General features: G+C 37.5%; 1 protein-coding gene across 6 annotated transcripts in view; it reads left to right on the forward strand.

Moving 5' to 3' along the window:
- The window catches only part of PHACTR2 (phosphatase and actin regulator 2), a 206573-nt gene that overhangs the window by 168870 nt on the left and 10570 nt on the right, over window positions 1–27133 (forward strand). For all 6 annotated transcript variants that reach the window (XM_077895539.1, XM_077895522.1, XM_077895532.1 and 3 more), the window contains 3 exons: window positions 3868–3929; window positions 6598–6735; window positions 20129–20205. In XM_077895539.1, coding sequence (XP_077751665.1) covers window positions 3868–3929; window positions 6598–6735; window positions 20129–20205 — 277 coding nt within the window. The remainder of the gene's footprint in view (window positions 1–3867; window positions 3930–6597; window positions 6736–20128; window positions 20206–27133) is intronic.

The raw sequence follows: 27133 nt of genomic DNA on the forward strand, positions 1-27133 counted from the left end.
AGTTGTCAAATCCAAGCTTACCATTAGTTTAATAAACATGAGTCAGGTGGCAGTCAGTGCCGATCACTTTCATTGGAGACCACAGCACACATTTTATTTCTTAGTATTTCATTCCCAGTATACACCTTAATCCATCACTTTCCTACTTTACGGAACCTAAGCTTTTTAAAAGAACATATAGTTACATTTAGTTGTACATTTTAGAACCAATTCCTTAATATTAAAAGTATTAAATATTAATATATATTAAATATTATATATAATATTTATAATAATAAATTATTATTTATAAATATTTATAAATAATATATTATTATTTATAATAATATATATTATTAAATATAATAATATTAAATAATATTAAAAATATTAAAAGTAGAAAGTAAGTTTTGGTGCTTGAAAGGTCAACATTTGCCTATGAAGTAAAGAGATGTTCGTGGAACACCTCTTATAGGATAAGGATAGAAGTTACAGATCTATTTAGCTGTGACTGTAATTCCAGCTCTATATTCTTTTTTTTTTTTTTTTTAAGATTTTGTTTATTCATGAGAGTCACAGAGAGAAGCAGAGACATAGGCAGAGAGAGAAGCAGACTCCCTGTAGGGGAGCCCGGTGCAGGACTCGATTCTAGGACCCCAGGGTCACAACTGATCCAAAGGCAGGCACTCAACCAATGAGCCACCCAGATGCCCCTCCAGCTATATATTCTATAGAGAAAAAGACGTATCAAGCCATTGAGTGCTGTCTGTATTTTTCCTCACAGCACTGTATGAATTTTTTTTGAATTTTTTTAATATAGAGAAAAGTTGAAAGCATTTTACATTAAAAACCATAGGTGTACTGTTTATATTCTACCATTAACATCATATCACATATTTTTTTATAAATTTATTTTTTATTGGTGTTCAATTTGCCAACATACAGAATAACACCCAGTGCTCATCCCGTCAAGTGCCCCTATTTTTTTAACATTTTATTACACCTTGCTTTATCATGTATCTGTCTTTCCATTGAGCCATGTTATTTTTGATGCATTTCAAAGTAGGTTTATAAATGCATTTTCTTTTGTTAAAAACACCCTTAGAGAAAAATATGTAAATCAGCAAAAAGAGAAACAAACCCACAAAAAATATTTGACTTTAACCTAGTTTTCCAAATCGATGACTCAAGATATAATATTCCAGGTTCTGATGTTTTGGTGCTTTTCTTTCTTCTCCTTTTAGCTCATCTGTAAAATGTTCTGGGCAACACTTGCTAACCTGGGGGTTTCCTGTAGTGCCCAAGGCTGTTAAACCACATGTATTGTTTGTGTGTTTATGGCAAACACTTCCTGTGGCTGTTCTAAAATACCCCTCCCCGCCAAGTCCAGCTTTCTTGAGTTACAGGAAGGCAAGATTTTTCAATGAGCCATGTCACTTCCTACATGAATATCCCTCCAGTCTGTTTAAAGGGACCAGAAAGGTTTATGTCCTGCTTTATAATTGGCCCTCTACTAAGCAAACGAATAAAGGAAACATTAAAAAAAAAAAAATTCAGTGAATTTTTTAAACTAAGTTAAGATTTAACCTGGATTCTTTGTTAGAGATTCTACAAGTATTTAAAGAAATGCAGAATAACAAGTCATGTTGACTTCTCTCCACTTCTCACCTTTTTGAACTTCTTTAAAAGCACAATTTCAAATATGGAAATACATAAGAAGTCAGCTTCTGATGTTAAAAAAGAATTCCCAAGTTGTAAAATCCTGTTTATTTTACTTCCTCATTTGCAGTTGGCCTTGCTTTTTTTGAAGAGGTAATGTGCTGTCACCTAGGTGTACATGGTACTTAATAAAATGAAATTATCAGGGCACCTGGGTGGCCGAGTGGTTGAGCATCTACCTTTGGCTCAGGTCGTGATCCCAGGGTCCTGGAATCGAATCCTGCATCAGGCTTCCCCTCAGGGAGCCTGCTTTATCCTCTGCCTGTGTCTCTGCCTCTCTCTCCCTGTGTCCTTCATGAAAAAATAAATAGGGGAATCCCTGGGTGGTTCAGCAGTTTAGCATCTGCCTTCGGCCCAGGGCGTGATCCTGGAGACCAGGTATCAAGTCCCACATCAGGCTTCCTGCGTGGAGCCTGCTTCTCCCTCTGCCTGTCTCTCCTCTCTCTCTCTCTCTCTCTCTCTCTCTCTCTCTCTCTCTCTCTCTGTGTGTGTCTCATGAATAAATAAATAAAATCTTTAAAAAAAAAAAGAAAAGAAAAAATAAAATCTTTTTAAAAAGTTAAAGCATTTGCTGGCTTTGAGTCATATTTGATATTCACTTTTCTTTCAGAAAAGTACCTTTAAAAATATGACATAATCACTGTTGAGGAGGAATTGACTAAAATGCTTTGAGGATTATATTTTCCTTTTTATTAGTAATATCATCATAGGCTGACCTTGTAAAGCTTTACTTTGAATCACATGAACCACAAGTTTGGCTCTCATCTCTTATGTATAATTTATAACCTACACGCCTTATCCAAGTCATATAAAGTAAATATTTGACCCTAAGGATGTATTTTAAGAATACCAAAGGATATATATTTTGTGAAGCAATTAGAAAAACTTACTATGTTTTCATAGGAATAAACCTGAATCATAACAAAATTTGTTTGACACGCAGGCACTTACTGAAACGTACTAACTGGTTGTTTCTTATCTTGCAGGGTGATTTCAGTTTATGCTTACTCTTTGTCTAAATAGCCAGACAGATCATCCTCTTTCTTATGAATTAAAATTAATGTCTTGGAAGAGTGTTGAAACTTTTCCTTATCCAGATAAGTAAAAGTAATAGAGAATTTAGCATGTTCAGCTAACAAATACAGTTGGTACAAATATTGAATATTGATACTTCATTTGTGATGAAAACAACCTTAGTGCTAAGAAGTCTATTTGAATTTTAAAAATAAATTTATCTTTTCATAGAAGAGACTTTCCTTTTTTCAACCTTTCGGTTGAGCCTTTGTATCATGTGATGTTCCTTCAATAGACTTCATAACAACATCTTCTAAAAGGTAACCTTTTGTAAGCATTGGTGTCCAAGAAGTAAAATCTTTGCGGACTTATTAAACAGATAATGAGCTCCTGGAAGCAACAGAGAGAAGTTCATGAAATAAGCAACCATTAAAGCCTGAAGGGGTGTTCATTTCTTTAACATTTCTGGTCATTTTTCTCTTAATCCCATCCATTGGACAGCATTCATTAAACTGTACCATTTGGTGAAGTACTAGAGAAACAGAAGACTTTGGAAAGTCAAAGTCACAAGAAAATAAATCATCTCCAACAACCATACACCATAATAACCCCATTCAGAACATTCTGGTTTGAAAGCAGAGTCCAAAGAAATGACTGCATTTTGCTTCTGTGGAAACCAAAGCAGACAAATCAAGTATTTTGGTTGGATTTGAATGGAAATCAACTCAGACATGCATCAGATGGTTCTAATTTGCTCTTTTGATATGTCTCAGATTTTCATGTGAAGGCTAGATTCAGAAGTAAATTTTTTTCTGAATTCTGATAAATTGCACTTATAAGCCCAAAAGATGTTCAGCAATGAAAGGTTTTCACCAGAGTGTAGGCAGTCCTCTAAGTTTTTTTCAGAATAGTGTATGAAGTCAGGACACTAAAAAGTTTACAATTTGTAAAGAAACCAATCCTATAAAGGAGAAAAAGTAATAAATTAATGCTCAATCTTTCTGTAAAATCTTTTGAACACTTTTTAAAGATGTTGGAGTATTTGATCACTGTCTAAGTCAAATGATTGTGGCCCAATATGCTTTTCTGATTGTAAAATCATTTATAGTAACTACCTCTTCATACCTTTCCTCTCCCACCCCCATTAATAAACAGAAAAGAATGAAGAAGAAGAACAAGAAGCAAAAATGGAACTTAAGCGCAGACTCAGCAGAAAGGTAATAAAACTGTTAATGAGCATGTGTGTTTTGAGATCTCTACCTTTTTAAGTTCAAATCAGCTCTCTACCTTTAAATCTGACGTTGAGGAATAATTATTCCTATTAGTCTACTAACCAGTCATAGACATGAAAATCAATGTAATGCATATGATATGAATTATGTTTATATTTACAGTTGCATGCTATGCTAATTTTGAAAAGTTAACAATCGGAAATTTTAAATTATATTTACTACTTATGAAAATAACATAAAATCTACGTGAAAAATTTTTTAAATGCAGAAAGGAGCAGAAAAGAAAATCACACAAATGGCTTTTCTTCAGAGATAACCATTACTGACATTTCAATATATAGTTTGCAGAAATGCTCACATTTTCTGTGCAGTCTTAGAAATATTAAATAAATATGAAATTGAAGATCTGCCACTATTCCATATGAGCTGGGTAATTTTTAAGTGAACTTGATCACCCAACCTGCCTGCTGCAGTGCTATATCCACATTGACAAGTGGCTTACTTCCAAGACTCAGACCATCATTTCCACACATTCGTCAAAATATAAATCTGTTACCAGGTCCATCACTATTTTCTGTGTTGAAATAACAATAGTCTTTGGGAAAATTAAGCACTATGAGAGTTTACATTTCATTATATTTAATGATAAGTCTTTATTCAGTAATTCTTCAGATCTATCTTCACACCTGGATGAGGCAGGATGAGTAAAATATGACATCTGCGGTGAAGTATGTGACCTGACCCACATTTATCTGGGCTGGCTGGGGGAGTCCACAGCAAAAGCATTCTAAGGCAGGTGGAAGAAACTCTCCATTCCCATGGAGAAGTTGGAGACTGTGTTTTGAGAGTTTTGGGTTTTGATTTTTAGGGAAAAAGATCCTTCATTCATCTCCCTCTTTTTTTTTTTTTCCAAAGATCCTAACTGTCAAGTTAGGATCAAGCTGAAAAAGATTTTGTAAAGTAAATTGCTAGAGAGGGTTCCCCTAACATTCGGTGGCTATTAAGTTACTAGCTACAGATAAGCAATAGCCCCTCCTCAATGTTCCAGGCTCAACCCTGCCATACGTAATAATATTTTCTCCATCCAGTTGGGCCCCTCCAGGAGGCAACAGAGCCTACCCTGATCCCTGACCCCTGATTCCCACTTGCCTCCACTCTACAGAGCTCTCTGCCATAGATGCGGAACATTCCATAGCACTAGTAGTGCAGTCCTAAAGGGCAAGACTGGGTGAAGAATTTTTGACCCATATGGTCTTTGGTCACTTGCCTTTTGGGCACTCCCCAGAGGCAATGGTTTCTCTACCTCCTTAGCCCCACCTGCCCCAGAGAGGCAGTAAGAAGCTAGCAATAGAGATTGGACAACAACTAAAAGTAGAAGAGAATCACTTAGATCGTTCTTCCCTTAGCCCATTGCCTTCCAGGGCTCTATGAAGTTAGAAGGAGCCATAGTTGCCATACCCCAGCTCAAGTGAACTCAATGTGTAGACCCAGGCCTTGTAAGAGTCCTTGACAGACTTGAATGTTAGAGTATTGACCTAGTTCAGCTTCTGATTTTACTCAAGAGGAGACTGAGGCTCAGGGAAGAGGATATATATATATATATATATATATATATACCCCCAAAACATCATTTTTGTGTGTCATAGTGCTTCTTTTAAAAAAATAAATTGAATTTGTGCAAATGAGGAACCGCTCCAAAGAGGACTAGTTAGTGGATGATCCGGCTATATGTACATAGATGGATAGAAAAGGAAATGGACTCCATGGGTAAAGCAGAGACCTGAACCTGTGATATCCCCAAAATGAGAGAGGCCACAAAAGCATGAACCTCAGGAGCAGAGAGTAGATGATGCCTGTCAGCCAGGGGCCAGGACTCTTTAGTCTCTCAGAACCATGTTTCTTAATCTCAGGCTTGGCAAAGGAGAGCAAATACACAGGACCGAGTGGATTAAATATAACTATAAATTTGAATTTGACAAAGACCATAAGAGGAATCCAAGTTATTAGCAGTGTCTTAATCGTCTCAGCCTATTTTAAGCCATTGTGGCCCACTGAATGAACTCCTCCATGCCCCTGTGAATTTCTGCAGAACAGCTTTTGCAGCTAGGGTAATGTTAATCTGGGCATTGGTCCCTAGTCTCTCACAGAAGAAGGAGGGTATAGGCACACCCTTCACTAGACCGTTTCTTGGTCATAACTTCATGCATTTCTGAAAAGAGGTTTAATACAATAGGAATGGATCTCTCATTTCTAGAAGTTAACAGTGCTTTTGTCTGGACGATTCAGTCCCCAAACCAGCCATCCTATATCTGGATTGCTATTGTGTCTGTGTTGCTTCATGCTGCTTGTGTCAGGGATGACAGGTGCCTTTATGACAATGCCAGGCAAGTGGGGGGAAACAGCATAACGCAGATGGCTGCCAAAGCCTGTGACCTATCTAACAATGATGATTTTTATAGTCTCAGAATTAGGGCACGCTGCTTTCTGGTTCTCATTAGAAACTCCCAAGATGCTACTGACTTCTTTTTTTCCTTTTGGATATCTGCAACTGACCTTATTTAACCATAACTTTGAAGTTTTCTATAGAAACCTTGCCACCGTGAGGCTGTCATTGGTTTCCTGAACTTGTCCTTTTCTCCCTGTCCCCCTGCAGCTAAGCCTGAGACCCACAGTGGCAGAGCTACAGGCTCGAAGGATCCTGCGGTTTAATGAGTATGTGGAAGTCACCGATTCTCCCGACTATGATCGCCGAGCAGATAAGCCCTGGGCCAGGTTAACACCTGCAGACAAGGCAAGGACCCTCGTGGTTTTAGCCATGATTTTATTTATTGGTTTTTTTTTAAGATTTTTTAATTCATTTATTCATGAGACACACACACACAGAGAGAGAGAGAGATTGACAGGAGACAGGCAGAGGGAGAAGCAGGCTCCCCTCAGGGAGCCCGATGCAGGACTTGATCCTGGGACCCCAGGATCCCAACCTGAGCCAAAGGCAGATCTCAACCACTGAGCCACTCAGGCATCCCTTATTTGTTTATGATTGTAGTGTCTTCTTGAAGCTTCAGTATCCACTACCCCCTCCTCCAACACACAGGCACACTCAGTCATCCTAGGAGGCTAGATATAACCAGAGAGCTTAACAATCTTCTGCCTTTGGTTACTTAAGCTACTTACATGATATATTTAGTAATATCAATGAGGTTCTTTCAGCTAAGTCTCAGAAAAATCAGTTCTTAGTTACATGTAACCTGTCTGCATTCATACCTGGATGGAAGGTGGGCTAATCCCACAGCCATGGTTTATCCTTACCCTTAGAAAATGTAATTTATACAAGTTATCATTTTAAACAGATACGTAAAAGAGTGCCTGGCTGGCTGAGTTGGTAGAGCATGTGACTCTTGATCACAGGATTATGAGTTCAAGCCCCATGTTGGGCCTGGAGCCTGTTTAAAATAAAAAAAAATTTTAAATAATAAGATAAAATAAGGGGATATGTTAACAGTGAAAAAGAAATTTATCTATATCAAGGCCAGCACACTTTTTCTATAAACGACCAGAGAAAATATCTTAGGCTTTGTGGGCTATCTATGCAGTCTTTGTTGCAACAGCTCAGTCAGCTCAACTTCATGCCACATCCATTCTTAATGCTAGAGCTAGCTATTTAATTATATGCTGTGCTTTTTAGTAGGAGGTTTCACACTGTAAAGCACAAATTGGAGATATAGATCAGAAATCATTTGTTCAGGGGTGCCTGGATGGCTCAGTCAGTTAAGATCTGACTCTTGCGGGAAATATCAGAGAGGGAGACAGAACATGAGAGACTCCTAACTCTGGGAAACGAACAAAGGGTGGTGGAAAGGGGGGTGGGCGGGGGGTGGGGGTGACTGGGTGACGGGCACTGAGCGGGGGCAGTTGATGGGATGAGCACTGGGTGTTATGCTATATGCTGGCAAATTGAACTCCAATAAAAAAAAAATAAGATTTGGAAAAAAAAAGAACTGACTCTTGATTTTAGCTCAGGTTGTAATCTTGGGGTTGTGAGATCGAGCCTTGTGTCTGGCTCTATGCTCAGTAGGGAGTTTACTTGAGATTCTCTCTCCCTCTTCCTCTGCCCCTCCCTCTGCTCTCTCGCTCTCTCTCTCTCCCCATCTCCCTATCTCTCAAATGGAAAAATTATTAAAAAAAAAAAAAGAAAAAAATCATTTCCTCATAAGAAGAAATGAAAGCTAGAGAGGAAAAAAATCACAAAGGAAGGATGTTTGGAATGAGAATAGAGGGAAGGAGGCTGGGAATAGCACCCGAGGGACCCAACGTTGACAAAAGGTGGTAGAACATGGAAGAGAAATGTCTGTGAGGTGGGGAAGGAGAATAAGATGTAGCCCAACAGCCTAGGAAAGAGAAGAAGGTCAGGTCACAAGTGGTTAAGTCACATGGCAAAAGGAGGCATTTTAGTAGTCTGGTGGGTGGAAGTTTGACTAGTGGAGACAAGGAGAATAAAATACAACCTCAACAGTCTTGGCTGTGATGGACAAGTGATAGGAGGAGGAAGTCACCTGAGGGGTCATGATTATGGAGGCTGTAAGCTTCTATATATAAAAGAAGTACTGAGCCATCTTTTATCCCACAAAGAAGGAACTAAAAGAAAGGGAACAGTTGACTATATATTAGAAAAGGTTGGTAAGTGATACAGTAGGGCATAATCAATGGAGCAGCAGGAAAACATGTGTATGTAGAAAAGTGAGGAAGAGACCCTAGAGGCTGGGATGGAGAGCACAGACTGAGGAATGTGCCCTGATGCAGGAGACTTCTGCAAGGCAGGTAAAATCACTCAGGTTGAGGGCAGCCTCCGAGGGATGAAGAATATCGATACTCAGGTCATGTGTCAAGCTCACCGCCAGTCAGTACCTTGTTTCCTGAAGGAAATGTCAAGTTTATGAGTTACCAGGAATTGCGTAAACTACTTAGTGTGGTTTGTTGCCCTCACCCCTCTAGCTCCCTATGTAAAGTCCAGCCCCATGCTGTTTCCTAGGTGACCAAGAAGAGTGCCTGGCCTTTAGAGCCTTGTGTTCTACTCAGAGGGTATACTCATGGACACAAGTGCAGTGAGTGACAGAGTTCATGGAGCATGAGGGAGCTTGAGGGGGAAGGTGGGGGAATTTGGGGGCAAGCCCTCCCAGCCTTGAGGTGACCCTTGAAGGTATCTCGTGAAGCACGGTGTGGACAGAGGGAGCTGCTGTTTGCCTGCTGCCCACCCCTCACGTCCAGGTGTCCAACAAGTTGTGGGGTGTGAAAAACATGTCTCCCTTGGGAGCCCGCTCGGACAGATGTGAAGCACAGGTAACACCACTGAGTATCTTTTATCCTGATCACAGCCCTCAACCAGCAGCCCTCTGCTCTTCCCTTTTGTGCTCCCACTTAATTCTGAGTGGTTTCCACTGCTTTATCTGCCTTCCTTCTTGCACTTTCTCCTCACCGTTCAGCAGCAATAGACTTCACTTATGTCCTCATGTGGTGTCTGATGCCCACAAAGAAACAGGAGGCTTTAGGTTAGATGCAGTCTTTAGTGTTAACAATGGATAACATCTCTTTCTCTGGTGCCTGGGTGGCTCAGTTGGTTAAGTGTCTGCCTTCAGCTCAGATCATGATCCCAGCCTGGAATTGAGCCCCACATCGGGGTCCCCACTTGGTAGGAGGCCTAGTTCTCCTTCTCGCTCCCCCTGCTTGTGTTCTCTCTCTCTCCCTTTCTCTCTCTCTCTCTCGCAAATAAATAAATAAAATCTTTTAAAAAATGGATAACATTTCTTTCTCAACCCTATCTCAGGTCTTAAACATTCTTCTGGCATTTTAATTTTTAGTTGTGAATTATATCACATGACAGAGAATGTATGAAACAAATGTACCATTTAAATGATAAAAAGAAGACAGCCTGGGATGCCTGGGTGGCTCAGTGGTTAAGCATCTGCCTTCAGCTCAGGGTGTGATCCTGGAGTTCTGGGATCAAGTCTCACATCAGGCTTCCCGCATGGAGCCTGTTTCTCCCTCTGCCTGTGTCTCTGCCTCTCTCAGTGTCTCTCATGAATAAATAAATAAAATCCTTAAAAAAAAAAAAAAAGACACACACACACCCCCCCTCAATTGCTTTTCCCTTTCTTCCATAAGGAATAACCACCACAACTTTTGTGTTAATCATTCCCTTTCTTTTTAGGAGTTTAACCACCTTATGTATGCCCCTAAACAATTCATATGTGTTTCTTGATTTTGCCAGTTCTGGAGTCTAAGTGATTAAAAGAGTACAGCCATCCATACTTCTGAGTGTTGCATCATTCAACCAACAAAAAAATCTGAGTTGATGCACTAGGCGATAGTTCTTCTTTTTCACTGGAGTATAATACTTCTTTAAATGTATAAGTCACAAAGTAATTGTCTATTCAATTGTTAATTATTTAGTTGGTTTCCAGTTTTTAAATGTATAGGCTATATTCTATGAAGATTCCTGTATCATCTTCAAGTTCACCGACCCAAGACTTTTTCTAGCATATATTCCTTGTGATGGAATTGCTGGGTCCTAGAATGTAGGGATGTTCAGCTAAATTAGGCAGTGTCAACAGCTTTCGAAAATGATGGCTCTGGTTTACCCTTACACAGCGAAGGTTAAAAGTTCTCATAGTCTCATATTCTTGCCAACATATGATGGTCAGTCTTTTTGTTTTGTTTTGTTTTTGTTTGTTTTGTTTGTTTTTATTGTTTTTTACTTGACAACCTAGTGGTTATGAAATAACATCTCATTGTACTTATACTTTGGCTCTAATTATTTATTAATGAGATTGAGCATATTTTCATACCTCTTGGGCATTCAGGTTCCACTTCTGTGCTTGTCTTTTGTCTATTTTCTTTTGCATTGTCAATTTCTTGTTGATTCATAGCTCTTTATATATTCCGGTTATATATATTGCAAATATATATATATATATATATATATATATATATATATATATATCCCAGTTTATGACATTTCATCCTCTTTATGATTATCTTTTGACACAAAGAGATTTATTAAATTTAATGCAGTGCATTTATCTACCTTTTCTTTATGGCTTGTGATTTTGTTTCTTTTAAAAAATTCTTCCATACCAAAACCACTAAGGTGTTCTGCTATACTGTTTTCTGAAACATTTATAGTTTTGCTTTTCACATTTAAGTTGTTAATTTACCTAGAATTGATGTTTTTAGAAAATATAAGATATGCCTTGAACTCTGTGGATCATCTCTAATATGTTTTCTGGTTGCTATTTGCTCTCTAATCTTCTTTTGCCTAATTTTCTTGGCTTTATTTGGCCATTCTTTTCTAACTTAAGGTGGGCTCTCTAAACCATTATCCTTCTGGAGCACCTGGGTGGCTCAGTCAGTTGAGCATCTGACTAGGGTTCAGGATCCTGGGATCGAGTCCCGTGTCAGGCTCCCCCCTCAGCAGGAAGTCAGCTTCTCCCTCTCCCTCTGCCCTTCCCCCCCCAGCTCTTGCCCCCCCACTCGTGCTCACTTGCTCTCTCTCTCAAATGAATAAATAAAATCTTTAAAAAGAAATAAATCATTAACCTTCTTCCTTTCTTTTTTTCTGATACAACCACTGAAGGCTATAATTGATTCTGATGTCAGTTTTTTTCCAACCTTAGCTGTATGTTACTGTCATGGGGCCAGATGGGAGCCCCTTGAGAATGGTGATGCCTATGGGGACCTGGGTGGCTCAGTGATTGAGCATCTGCCTTCAGTTCTGGGTGGGGCGTGATCCTGGGGTCTTGGGATCCAGTTCCCACTTCATGCTTCCCGCAGGTTGCCCACTTCTCCCTCTCCTATGTCTCTGCCTCTCTCTCTGTGTCTCTCATGAATAAATAAATAAAATCTTTAAATTAATTTAATTAAATTTTTTTTAAAAAAATGATAATGCCTGGGTCTGGGTCCCACCCCTAAAGATCCTGATTTACTTGGACTGTGGTATGACTTTAAATATTGGGATTTTAAAAGTATGTGGTCAGTAATGATAAAAGTTACGTATATTCTTAAAAACAGCATACGTTCTATAGTTCTGGGATATGTGTTTTAAAAATGTCTGAAACTTAAGCTTGTGAGTCTCATTCAGAGTTTTTTATCCTTCCCTTTTTTTAATTTAATTTAATTTAATTTAATTTAATTTAATTTTATTTTATTTTATTTTATTATTTTAATCTTATTTTTTGTCCACTTGGTCCCATACCAAGAAAACAATATGGGGGGGTGTTGGGTTTTGGTTGTTTTTTTTTTAAGATTTTATTTATTTATTTGAGAGAGAGTGTGAAAGAGAGAGAGAGAGAACACACAAGCAGGGGGGAGAGTCAGAGGGAGAGGGAGAAGCAGGCTCCTTGCTGAGCAGGGAGCCCGACCTGGGGCTCCATCTCAGGACCCTGGAACCATGACCTGAGCTGAAGGCAGACACTTAACTAACTGAGCTACCCAGGTGTCCCAAGAGAGGAATATGTTACCTCTCTCACTACATATATGGATCTTTCCTTCTCTCTAAAATTCCATTTTGCTTCCTATATTCTGTGGTTGTGTCAATAGATGTATCTAAGTTTAGAATAATTACATTCTCCTGATGAAGCCTTTATTATGAGACTCTGTTCAAGAAATGCTTTCTGTAATAAAAACTGTTTTATCAAATATTATTTTAATATAAAGGTGAGTTATTTTAGACCACCTTAGTGCTATGAATTCAGGCTATAAATCCAAGTGAGGGCAACTTATAGATTTATATTCTCAGGATTGATTTCTTCCGCCTTACCTGGTAAGCACCAGTATGATATTTTGTGTACTGTCCTTTGGGGATCAGACATTCTAGGCACCCTTCACTGAGGCTATGCTATAAGGGCCCCTCTCTACAGCAAAAGGATCATTTATTAGACTTTCTATCTAGGGCAGGTTTCATCCCTGGTCTTCAGTATCTCACCAACTTATGAAAATGACCTCCTGCAGTCACCACATTTAACATAGCAAATGTCCTCAAGGTCAAAACCAATTTCAGTACTCTGCTTACTTCATTTCTCTGGGCTTCGTCTTCATTTATTCTTTTCCCTCAAAGTATTTTTTGCTTTCTTACTGGCTAATCAGTACATTTAGAATAATTTTAAAATGTTATATTTAGCATTTTAGTTGTTTTTCAATAGAAGGGCTAGTCAAGGCACCTGATGTGTTTGTTTTGTAAGGAATAGTGTAGGGGAGCCTGGCTGGCTCAGTTGGAACTGCCTTGAGGCAACTCCTGACCTCAGGGTCATGAGCTCAAGCCCCATGGTTGTAGAGATTATCTTTAAAAATAAACTTTAAAAAAAATCTAAAAAAAAAAAAAAAAGAAATGGTGTAGACCATTGTACAAGTTTTCTTCCATTCTCCTCCCCTAGCTGTGGGCTTTTGGTTACTCACCTCTCATTTAGTGATTCCTTATTGACCTTGTTCTTGTTCCAGTCACCATTTCTGTACAGTGAACTTCTCAAAACTCAGTGGCTGAGAACGACAACTATTTTATTCAATCTTATAGATTTTTGTGGGTTAGAGATTTAGTCAGGACTCAGCTGGGCAATTCTGCTTTTCATGAGGTTGGCTCTGGTCACTCGGTGTTACTCTGGTTGCTCTGGAGGGTTCCAGATGCTTCTTTACATGTCTGGTGTCAGAGAGGATGGCTCAGAAGCTGGGCTCGGTTGAGGCTGTCCAACAAAGCACCTACATTTGGCCTTTTCAGCATTGTGGCCTCAGAGTGGTCAGACTTCTTAAATGGTAGCTGGTTTTCCCCAGAGCAAGTGTCCTAGGAGAACAAGGTGAAAGCTGTATGGCCTTATCTAACCCCACTTTAGAAGACACCCAGCCTTACTCCACCACATTCTGTTAGTTACAAGTAGGCCATAATAAGATCAGCCTTGCTTCAGGGTGAGGGGAATTAGCTCTGCCTCTCAATGGGGGATTGGCAAGGTCATATTGCAGATGAACGTGTGAGCTGGAGGTGTGACACCGCCATCTTTTATAAATATAATTGCCACATCCACCATTCCCAGCTAGCTTGATATTCAAATGCTTAACTTCACAAAGACAAGTAGGGGGTGACCAGGAAAATGAGTAAAGATCACAGCAGGTGTAAAGTATGCAAGCAGTTGGAGTCTCAATGATTAAATTTTCCATATCCTAGAAATAGTTTCTAATTCATATCTGTTGTTGAAAGGTTAAACTCATTCGTCTCCAGTTATAATGGAGACGATTTTTCTTTTTAACTTTGTGCTGAAACAAAAATAGATTTTTGTGCTGGACTTCTAAGCTGCAGAGGAAGATGTATTTGGTCAGTTTTTCTATTGCAGGCTGAGCGTCTGTTCACGAGTACTTTAAAGACACATGACTGGCATCTCCCCTGCAGAGCAAACTTTGAGCCCCAGAGCACAGTCAGAGAACCCCTCCCTCCTCACATACGAGGCTGATTTTTTACCCTGTGACATTGTTGCTCCTATTTCTCCTTACACTGTGAAAATCTAAAGGGCAGCATTTTTAGAACTGGATTTATATTGTAAATATTTTTTCTCAGCAAAAATAATAATTTCTTTTAGAATAAAAAATATTTAGAATCATTTCTTTTAGACTAAAACAGTGTTAAAAATGAGAATAATTCTTTTAGATAAAAAAATGTCTTTTTAAAGATAGAAGGTAGAAAAAATGCAACAATTTAAAATGTCAGTAATGTAATTACATTATGCATACATAAGTGATTCATGTTTGTTGGCAAAAATTGGAATATTCAAAAATATAAAAAGAAATAACAATTATAATGTACATCAAGGCATATTATTTTCTACCTAACACTGAAAAAAAATAAAGTTATTTGTTTTCTCTAGATGTTAGGAATATAATGAAATGTTAGTTATTGCCCAGATATACTAAAACTATTAATGGTCTTAATGTATTTTTTATTTTAGAATGAAAATAATACATGCTAATCATCATTATTATAACAAATATTACTGGATTTCTGTTGCTTTTTACTGTAAAACACTTCCTAAAGCATAATGATCAGGTTAAAGATAGTGTATTTTATTCAATGAGTATATATTTTATTCTGTAAGTAATATATTTTATACCAATTAGGTATAAAAATCTATAACTTATCTTTCATGTTTTACTTTTTATTACTTTTGAACTGTATATCCCATTTAGAGGGAAAAAAAAACTGTTGGAACGTAGTATTTCTACCTCTGCTCTCAAAATAAACACTCAACTTCCTGCCTCCCAAAGGATCTATCCCTTCTCTCTCTTAGTACTATGTCTTAGCCCCACTAAGGTATTACTTTGCATTATTAAAAAATCTTTGAAGTTCAAGTATAAAGAGAAGGGATCAGGAAGCAGTCAATAAACAATCAATGCCCTTTCTATGAAAACACTGTAGAGAATCTCATATATATGCTAGTCTTATTAAATTGCTCAAATTGGGAAAGAGAAGTGGTGGGAGAAATGCCTTATTAATTGTGAATTTTTTTGTCCCCTCCCTTATTAATTGTAAATTTGATTGAGCTTAATTCACCTTTAAGATACCATTTTTAATTTTAGAATTCTTGTATTTGAGTAGAACACTAGAAACATACACACATACAGTAAGAGATAGTGTCTATCAGTATCTGTGCTCAAGTAGATAGATGACCCCTAAGATGGCAGAACAGACAGAGCCAGAGAAGGCCACCTTCCTGGGTAGGTTATGGGAGCTCCATCCATGGTAGAGATGGGAGGGCAGGTTTTGGAGCTGGGCCCTTAAGGGTTTGTTTTCTGATTTGGCCACTTGGAAGATGTTTGATTTTTGCCAAGTCATTTGACTTTGGTTTCCTCACTAGTAGAGCCACTTATATCCATCTTGGGAATTAGGTAGTATATCCATAAAATTCCAGCTCATCAATAAGTAGTAGTGCTTACCAGTGTTACATTCAGGGTAGGCTTGATAACCTAAGCTTTGTTCCCCATTGGTGACGTTTTCACTGTGCACTGAAGGCTCAGTTTACAATCTAGTCTAAAATTATCTAGTGAAAGAGAATTGAAAATTCAGTTGATAGATGGGTTTGTCCAAGAAGTTATTCAGTAATTATTTATTAAAACCTTATAATATATTAATAACTGTCTTAGATACTAAGTACATAAAGATGAACATACTACCCTTCCAGGAATGCACTGTCTAAACAGGTCACAGGAAAGACTGAGATTTTAATACTATGCACAAATATTCTTGGCCTGTTCCTGGTTGTCCTGCAGCAAAGAAGAGTACACTTACCTACACATGGCATTGAGCTTGATAAGTAGTCAAGAAATTGCCACCTTGTTCCATATCAGATTTTTATCAAAGAAAGAAGCAAAAAAAATATCAAATGATGGGATCTCTAGTTAATCCTGGTCTCACAAGTTAACTCATGTTATTTGAGAAGGCAGCAGGGTCCATTTTTCAACAAATCACCTGTTGCTTCTGGCCAGGTGGCCCTTGAGCTGACTGGAAGAGATTAAAGAGACCTTCTAACACTAGTTATCACTAGTCAATTTTAGACTTAGTTTCAGTCATTTTTCTTTCCTTTTTCCTCTCTGTAATTCTCATGGTATCAAAAACATACAGTGTATTTGGTCTCAGGGGTGTTGTTTTGTTTCAATCTTAGAAATACCTGGTTTCTAGGGTGCCTGGGTGGCTCAGTCACTTAAGCATGCAACTCTTTTTGGCTCAGGTCATGATCTCAGGGCCATGAGATGAAGCCCTGCGTTGGGCTCCACATCCGGGAGGGAGTCTGCTTGAGATTCTCCATCACCCTCTGCCCCTCCCCCACTCTTGCATACAGGCTCTGGCTCTCTCTCTAAAATAAGTAAGTAACTCTTAAAAAAAAAAAATACCTGGTTTTTGCTCAGTGACTTACAGTGTTGGCCCAGTTAAGCACTGTTCAGGCTCCATTCTCACTAAAGCAGCCTAGCTGTTTCTATCCTGTATCTTTCTACAGAATCAGTCCCATTTACATTTATGGGAAGAGTCCTTATGCCTAAACTCTAGTCTTATTTGCATAGAAGGGAATTAAGGTTATAGTATCTATATTTTCTGAACATAAAGGGTCTTTAATTACTCCTTTCCTCTCATAACCCTGTCAGGAAACCTGCTCTTTAAATAGTAAGAGGAAGCAACTCTTGGAATAAAATTGTGGTAGTTCTGAAGCGAATTTTTTAAAGGAGTATTGCATTTCTTTAATTGCGTATAGTCACATCTTGCTGATGTATATTTTCAAACTACCAGTCCCTATAATTTCACATTGCATTCATTGCCTAAAACTGACTCATTATTCCTAATTACAAACCAGCATACACAGCATGGAGATCTGAGGCAATTATCTGGATGACCTAGGTCCTGAAGCTCATTTCAATGGAAAGACTGTGGGACTTGAAGTATGAAGGCCTATGTATGAGCCCCATCTTTGTCCCTTAGCGCCCATTTGATTTCTAGCAAGTCAATCAGTCTCTCAGAGCCTGATTTTATTATTTGTAAGATGATATGGTGTTCAGGTTATCAACTCCTTAGTGACTCAACCATCTTCTTTTGCTCGACACTTCTGAGATGGCTCCTTCATTCTCACATCTGTGCCTGTTGCTCCTTGGCCTCTCTCTCCAACCCCATGGCATCTCATCCTCCCAGGCCTCTTTCTGTACCTTGGCTTTCTCACAATGTGGTTTCCTGAGGGTAGTCACATTTTTTACACAGCAGCTAACTTCCAAGAAGAGGAAACAAAAGATGCAGGCTACTTAAGGCCTAAATCCCAGACTGGCACACCCTCACCTCTACTGTGTTCTGTTGTTTAAAATGGTGGGAAAATTCATCCAGATTCAAGGCTGGAGAGTTAGACTCCACTTCTTGATGATAGAATTATAGTCACATTGCAGATGAGCATGTGAGATATGCCCAAAATTCTTGAACTGACTTTCTCAAGAAAAATACTTATATATACAGTCATAAATGAATTGTAGATGTTACTAATGTAAGGGATGTGTAGCACACAATTTACAATTAAAAGTAAACTATAGGGTACTCTTTTTTGTAGATTCTATATCTCAATTGATTCTAAACAAATGCTTTCATTGACTTTTGCCAGACTCTTAGATTGGTAGCCAACCTACTACTGAGAATAAGGACTTTGCCTTATTTGTCTTTGAATCTCCTTTAGTGACATTTTCTTCTTGCACATAGTAGACTCTTTAAATAACAATGAAAGAATTGTTAATCACAATCTTAAACTAAAATTTAATTCATCTTGGGGCACCTGAGTGGCTCAGTCAGCTAAGCATCTGCCTTCGGCTGAGGTCATGATCCCAGAGGCCCGGGATCAAGCCCTGCATTGGCCTCCCTGCTCATTTGGGAGTTTTCTCACTCTCCCTCTGCCGCTCCCTCTTCTTGTGCTCTCTCTCTCTCTTTCTCTCTCTTGTGTGCACTTCGTGTCAAATAAATAAAAACTTTTTCAAAAAACACAATAAAATTTAATTATCTTTCAGAGGTTTCATAGTAACAACATTCTATTAAATACTTACAGTGTACAAAGCTCTTTCATATATGCTCTTAATTAAACCTTATAATACTGTGAGGAATTCTCATCCCTGTTTTCCAGAGGGGAAAGCAGGTTTTGGAGCAAAATAATTCACAGAGGGTCACATTGCTATTGAAGGCATAGATAGGACAACAACACATGACTTCTGACACCAAGAGTACTTTCTACTTCCTCTATTGAAATCTTAAATTCAGAGGAGAAATTTAAAGTGAACATGGAAATAGAATTCTCTGCCACTACCCATATTAAAATAACTTCTTTTCAAGTAAGTCTTTCTGATAGATGTTAACTGGCATTAGTATAGGGTGGGTTCATGGTTTCAGCTCCTAGTTTAGGTATCAGTATTTACAATGAGTATGACAAAGTATCCTCACTGTTGATCTCCCTTGTGAGACAAAATGGATGGTCTTAACCACAAGGGACTCAGGCCCACAAGTATCTCTCTGCTTGCTTTGTCTCTTTCAGAACTCAGTAGCAAGAATTATTGCCATAGTTCCCAGCCACAGGTTCCCCATAGAAACTGCAGTGGCTGAGGAATACATGTAAGGAGATGAGACGATCTGTGACTGCAGGATTTAAATAGAACACTAACAAGCATGTTGGGGGAAAGCTTGTATATTGCAGAGTGACAGTCAGTGATGGGAGGAGGCCAGAGAGGGGCCTCAGAGGCTCAGGGCTTCCCTCTGTCTTTTCCCTTTTTCTAAAATTCGTTGTTTTCCAACCACAAACTAGGTTTTCATATCTCTCAGTGAAGTCATTCTCTGTGGTTTGCAGTATTCTCTGTTTGGACTGCAGAGTCTGTTTCTCATAGAGGTTAGGTTATGGGGATGTTTTTATCAATATTTTTTCTTTACATGACAGATAAATTATTTGTAGAGAAATCAGGAAATAAAGAAAAATACAACGTAGAAACCAAAAACCATCCATGATCCAGGCACTATTATTAATAGATAACTGATGTTAACATTTTGATGATTCTCTCAGCTTTTCAGCTTGAAGGATGTAAGCATCTCTTCAAATCCTGACATCTACATGACATGGGTTATGTGTCTGTTAAGTGGTGATAGTAATCACATCCAATTATACATTTTCTTTGAGTGTCTTTAAGTGTTGTGCTGAAATTTTTCATTCTGATTGACTGAACTTTCAATATGCAAGAATAAATAGCAACTGCTTTTTCAGTAGGTCTATGGCAGCTAGTCAAAGCCAAGTGGCTGTGAGTGGTATGAAATGCAGAAGTTTCATAGGAAAATGACATTGTTTCTCAGAAAATCTTATGGTTTTCTATCCTTGTGGCCACTGAAGGTGGGGGATATATGTGACTCAGACCAGACCCCAGGATGAGTTTAGCAAAGGCCTTCTTCATCTCCTCCTTGTCAATGACACTTGAAGGAAATCTGCCCTGGTTTTAGTTTGGCTATAGCAGGATATTGTCTTACCTTTACCTAGTAGAAATGAGGATCTTTTTTTGCAAGACACTTCTTAAAAGAATGTCTGCTTTGTTAATGCGTATATGCTGGGGATTTATGTGACCTAAGTAACAGTTCTGTTTATCTATTTTTTTTTCCTATTTAGGCAGCAATAAGGAAAGAACTAAATGAATTTAAAAGCACAGAAATGGAAGTTCACGAAGAGAGTCGACAGTTTACAAGGTAGGTGAGCAAAATGCAGTTCAGCATATTTTATGTTCTGTGTGTTTTACCACAGTTAACTTCTTTTTAAATACAGATGAACATAACACCATCTAATGAACATTTCTAAAATTAAGTCTTTTTTTTTTCTTTCACAGAAGTCTGAATCATTCCAAAGGGCTATGTGCTGGTTTCTTTCTTAGTCTTATTTTCTGGGCCAGGAGACAAGCCTTAGAATCATTTATTCTGTTCTTAAAGAGACTCAGTTCAAGTTTTATGCCCAGAACAGATGAGAGAGCCACTATGGGCACCTGTGTGTCTGTTTTGGACCCACAGTAACATAACTTAGAGTAGATAGAAACTCCGTTTTCAAAAGACCTAAATTAGACTAGGAATCTAATTTTTACTGCTGCTGCAGAAGATTACAATCATCCTACCCTTTCTTCTCCCAGTACCCTTTGGTTTCAGTTTATTCCTCTGCGAAAACCAGAAGGGACCTGAGTAATCATACAGTCTGACCGCCCGCACCGGTCCCCCCCGCCCCCAGCCCGCCTTCACAGGTGTTCTGTTTATTTCTCTCTAACGTGTATGTGCTTTGCTTTCCTATAACATGTATATTCCAAAAAAAATTTGCATGTCAATTAAATCTTTAAGAATTGAATTGTTAGAATACATAACAGACAGATGATTACTTGAAGAAGATCACAGTAGGTCTTTTTGGAAAGCAAATACTGATTCCCTAGGCTCAAAACAGCCTGTGCAAGACAGGCGTACATTATAGTGCCACTCTATCCACAGTGATTCCTGTTGGTAGTGGTATTCCGTGCTGAGAGCATGTCCCATTAAAAAAAATAATAATAATGGTATAGCTTCATAATTTAATAGCAAACCCCTTCCCTGAAGTTGGTAGGGGCCTCCTTGCTCCAATGCTATTACTCCTATGATAATGTCTGGTATGCAGAAGAAACTCCCCTTTCTTTTAGGGGAGTTCTATTTGTTTTTGTTCCTCCTATATCATGTTTTTTAATAAATGCATCCAGGGATGTTAGCCATCTGAATTTATAGGATTTTTCTCTATTTGAGGGCTGCATCCTATCCCAATCAACTCTTAGACCAGTGACATACCCATATCAAGCCAGACCTATTGTCTCTGCCTTTTCTCCCTTCCACTTGTGTGGGGTCAGTGAAAGTTCATACTGATATTTGACTCCTGTGGTCATACTACTCCAGTAAAGTTGATCATAATAAGGTGGCTGAATATTTATGGTGACATCGAGTTGGCTGGGACCTCCCGGTAACTGAAAAGATAGCATGCGCACGTGTTTGTGCTTTTGAGTCCTGACCCCTGAGATATAGTGACTGCACTCAACATACTCTATGTCATTCAGAATAGTTTGACTTCTGCATAGTTTTCCTAGAAATCATAGTATCTTATTACCTCATTTTCATTTGATATAATTATATGAAGAATAAACTAAAATAGAAAATAATCAAATTTTTAAAATGCATTTCTCTGGAAGTTCTCAGTTTTATGAAAAAATATACATTTACACTGAAAGAGGTTCTTTCTCTTCTGTTGTATGCTATGAACAGGTAAAAAAAATATAGTTACAAGGAGAATAAAGGTCATCATTGCATCTATATTTGTTATGGGCACGAATGATATATTCTAATAAAGCTTCAAACAGTATAAAAATCCTTCAAATAAAAATGAAAACACTCTTCACTCCCTTCTTCCTCAACTTCACTTCTGTTCTCATAGCTAATCACTGGTAAAAGTTTGGTTTAGATCCTTCTAGACATTTTTCTGCATTTATAAACATGTAGCTGAATATGTATGATCTGCGTATATGTACACATGCCTTTATGTACATCCTCGGAGCATCTAAAAAAAGCTGTCCATGTTAGTATATCTTATTCATTTGAATGACTTTATGGCATTTTATAGATAATATACCATTAGTTATCAAATAATTATTCTAGTGATAGATGTTATGGAATTTTCAGTGTTTCATTAGTAAAACAGTGACTTAACTTTCTTTCTAGGTATATCTTTGTTCATACATTGCCAATATTTTCGTACTAGTACCATGAGTGGATTTGCTAAGTCACTGGATATGTATTTTTTACATTTTGAAAGATGCTGCTATGTGACCTGCAGTTTATGAGCAGTCCTAGTGTATCACCCTCATCAGCACTGGTGGGATAGGACACTGGTGGTGGTGGTGGCAAGGGGTATATAGTCTAAAGAATAAACAACAATATTTTATTTTGTTTATTTCTATAAGGTTGGGTATTTTTATATATCTTTATCGACCATTTATTTTTAATTTTTTATTTACTTTGGTGAGCTTTCTTTTGGGTTATCTTTTTCATGTGGATTAGTAAAAACTCCTTTGATATTGTGAATATTGATTCTTTATTACATATGTCACCATACTTTTCCTCAATTTGTTGTTCATGTTTTAACTTTTTCCTAGGTCTTTTGTTTAAATTTTTGCACATTCAAATGTGTCTATATTGTTACTTCTACTTCATTGTCTTGTGTCTTCATTGTACTTTTACTTCTTATGTCTTGTGAAGATTATAGAGTATAAGTCCATTATCTTCAATTTTTACATATGCTTTTTTTTTTTTTTACACTTGGATTTTTCATCCATTGGGCATTTATTTGTGTGATTCAAGAGAGTAAACTAACTTTACTTTGTTCTGACTCAGTAGTCAGGATGGATGGATAAAGAAGGTGTAGCATGTATATATATGATGGAATATTATTCAGCCATCAAAAAGAATGAAGTCTTGACATTGTAACCATGTAGATGGAGCTAGAATGTATTATGCTAAGTGAAACAAGTCAAAGAAAGACAAATGCTATATGATTTCACTCTTACATGGAATTTAAGAAACAAAACGGATGAACATAGGGGAAGGTAGAAAAAAAAAGATGGAGGCAAACCATAAGAAAGTCTTAATTATGGAGAACAAACGGAGAGTTGAGGGAGGTGGTAGGGGGATGGCCTAAATGGGTGATGTCATTAAGAAGGGCATGTGTTGTGATGAGCACCGGGTGTTGTATGCAAGTGATGAATCACTAAATTCTACTCCTAAGACCAACAGTACACTATATTTTAACTAACTAGAATTTAAATAAAAACTTGAAACAAAAATAAATAAATAGATCAGTAATCCATTGCCCCATTTATTTCTCCCTTGATATGAAATTCTTCCCTCATATACACATGAATCAGTTCCTGGATTCTTTATTATGCTCTAGTGATCTGTTGCCTAGCTATACACTATGTCACACTGTTTAATTAGAGTAGATTTGTAGTCCGTTTATATATCTGGTAGGGTATTCTTTCACATTCACAATTCCATTGGCTATTTTTCTATATTTACTCATCTACAGAAATTTAGAGTACTTGTATAGTATAAAAGTATATCGATATCTTTATTGTTTAAGTAAATATTAATAGATGTAAATAGGGATGAGCTGAATTTCAAGAGAAAATTATAGGCTTTTTTTTTGTAACAAGGGTAAGATTTAAAAGTTTTCCAAAAAATATATTGATTAGCACTCTTTAAAATGTCTATACAGATAAGGAAAAATTAAATATTCATATCCCTAAAATAAATATGCCTTGCTTAAGTACTCCTTAAAACCTGGCAGCAAAGCCAATGTCTGCTGCTTTTTTTCCACTAATTTGTATTATATCATTAGAGTTGCATTCCAGCAGAGAAATCTTTGGCTCTAAGACTTAAAAAATCATGCTTACAATTTTCAAATTGTTTTCAGTATTCATTTTAAGAGGAAGATGGTTTGGTAAACACTATTGAGTCTAATCAAAATAATACCAAAATGTGATGTTTTTACATTTAGAAAATTGCTTATGTAGAAGATAGTGCTGCTCTTAGCACCAGCTACCCTTGGAAGGAATATACAGGCTGTGGATCATTACCTATCCCTTTAAGTGCAATCTAGATACAGAGCAGCTTACTTATTAGCTCTTCTTATTAGTGCCAGACATCATCTCCTTATATCAAGTAAGCCTGCCATTCAAAACCTAAATCTATTAACTGTCTGCAGATTTAGAGCGGTTAATAAAATGGTTGAGGCAGCCCTGATCTCTCTGCCGAGGCATCTCTTTATCCAGAGATAATCTTTCACACAGTGTTGTATCTAAGTCAGCACTGGAAGAATCAAAGAGTTTTGGAGAGACTCACAAAAAGCTGATAACATTGGTTGCCTCTGGGGAGGAGAATTGGTAAGTAGGGGAATGCAGGAGAAGGAGGTTTTTCACTATGAATTTTTGGAATACGAGAGTTTACTATCAAAAACAAATATTTAAAAGAAAAATAAAGGATCCATTCCCTAAGATGAAGATTCCATCATAGTAGCTTTTTTTAAATAATGTGCTAGCACTAAAATTAACTGACATGTTTGATCTGCAGCAGTGAAGAATTAGAGTGATCCACCCTTTCATCTAATTCCCCTAGTTTCTCCTAGTATTTTTTAGATGGCTCTCTGGCATTGTAATGCATTCTGGGGCCATGAAACAAGGGTGAGGCCTAGTGGTTCCCATGAGACTTCATCCTGTGGCCTGAGAGGTACCAAGTTCTAACCTTGGCTTCTTAGAACACTCACTCCTCATCTGGCCACATCCAGTGTTTTCTGCCACCAACAGCTGCCCACCCAGCCCACTGTTCAAAACTCAAAAGACCATTTGACGGGCAATGTATTATTTAATAGGATTATTGCATTCTAGAAGGAGATCACCATAGCAAAGTAATGCCACTTTCCTTTCCATAGTAAATGACATTTTTACAACTTAAAATAATTCACTAAACTATAAAGATAAATTGTATGAAAGGTCAAATTTTACTTAAAAACTAAATTTTAAAATGGTTATAACTAAGTGGTAAGATTATGCATAGTTGTAATCTTTAAGATATTCTCTGTTTTCCAGAATTTTTTTTAAGTGTCCACATGGACTAGATTTATAATCAAGAGAGAATACCACTTTTATAAAAGCAAACTTTGAATTCTTAAGTAAGAGTGTTTTTTAGAGTGTGAAGTGTAGGACTTTCATGTTTATAATTCTATTAGCTTATAAATTATTTATTTGTTATGTTAAGCAAAGAATCATTGAATTGACACTCTTAGAATCAAAGTGGGTCTCCAGAGATCACTGGCATATTGTTAAGGGGAAAAATCAGGATACTGGTAAAGCTGTAAATAGCAATGGTATGTTTTATTTAAAATTCAGATGCAGGGATCCCTGGGTGGGTCAGCGGTTTAGCACCTGCCTTTGGCCCAGGGCGTGATCCTGGGGTCCCAGGGATCGAGTCCCACATCAGGCTCCCTGCATGGAGCCTGGTTCTCCCTCTGCCTGTGTCTCTGCCTCTCTCTCTCTCTCTCTCTCTCTCTCTCTGTGTGTGTGTGTGTCTCTCATGAATAAACAAATCTGATCTTTAAAATAAATAAATAAAAATAAATAAAATTCAGATGCATAGAAAAAAAATAGGAAATAACATCCATAAGCTCTTAATAGTTTCTTATTAAATGGAGTTATAGTTTGGGGGGGCTTTTTTCTTTACTTTTCCAACTCTTTTAATGTGACTATGTTGAAATAGGTGTGTGGGTGTGGGCATGTATATTTAAAGTAATTATCTTGTTCTATACCATCTTGAGTGATGACTCTCACATAGATTTACAGCTAAACTGCTTTTCAGCTAATAGATATGCTTATCAAAATGTGACGTAGGAGCAATTATGTGTGGGACTTCAATCAAAATAAGGGGTGCTTCACAGGGGAATGATGAAGCTTTTTCTGTAGCGATGTTCTCTTCCATGGGTGCTGCATGTACCCAGACAGAAACTTTAAAAAGTTGCAAAATGCTGCTTTAACCACCAGAGTTGAAAGCATATAGCTGAGTATTTGGAATCATAAAAGCCCGTCCAGCATATGGTCTGACTCCTCAGGTAGAATTAGGAGCTGTGATTTAAGAGAACCTGCTTGTTTGTTTAACATGTATTTGCCTTGACAATGAAACCCTTTTAAATAAAGGAGAAATGAATTATTCAGGATTTCTGTATCTATCAAACAGGTCTAAAGTATAGGAAAGTAACATTTTACATTTGTGAGTAATTTTCTATTTTCTATTACCTGAATGATTTTCAAGAAGGTAAGTATTTATATATTAATTTGTGGAGAACTCATCTTTACGGAAAAGCATGATCTTTACCTGAATTCTATGACTTAAAAATAGTTACCCTTCCCCATTCACTTCCTCTTAACAGTATGAAAAATAAGAGATATGTATTCCAGTTTTAATAATAAGAAAATATAGGTAACTTCAAATTTAAGCCTCAGGAGAGTTCTGAAAAAAGAGTGGACGAAAAGCTTCAGTATCCTTAGGGCTTCAACTGGAAGCTTAAAGCCAAACTGTCATTCTGTCAGATAGGCAAACTTCTTAGGAGGTAAAGCTGAACTTCTCATATTTCAAAATGAGTACATACCATTGAGTAGTAACAAATGTAAGAACAATTTACATTTTCAGTACCTCTAACCATAAAATTTGGAGCTGAATTTGAAGAAAAGATGCCTGATTTAAACAGGATATAAACATCCTTTTCTGATATGATAGTAAGAAAATGTATGAGGTTTGTTTTGTGGGTTCTTTTTTTGTTTGGTTTTTGGTTTTTGTTTTTTTAAAACCAGATCTGACAGTCCATATGAAAAGAGGGTACATTTCTGACCCTAGCTTTGTCAGCATATTGTTGCATTCACACTATCGGTTGATCACCTTCTCTTAGCGGGCCCTAGGAGCTATGCCGATGACCTATGACCTTCCAGCAATCCACATGTGGAATTTGTTCTCTAATGGGATCCGTGGGCAAATAGTGCCTGCGGGAAAAACAAAAAACTTTATCATGTCCTCCTGCTAA

The sequence above is a fragment of the Canis aureus genome, chromosome 1 (assembly GCF_053574225.1).
Source record: "Canis aureus isolate CA01 chromosome 1, VMU_Caureus_v.1.0, whole genome shotgun sequence".
In the NCBI taxonomy this organism is placed as follows: Eukaryota; Metazoa; Chordata; class Mammalia; order Carnivora; family Canidae; genus Canis; species Canis aureus.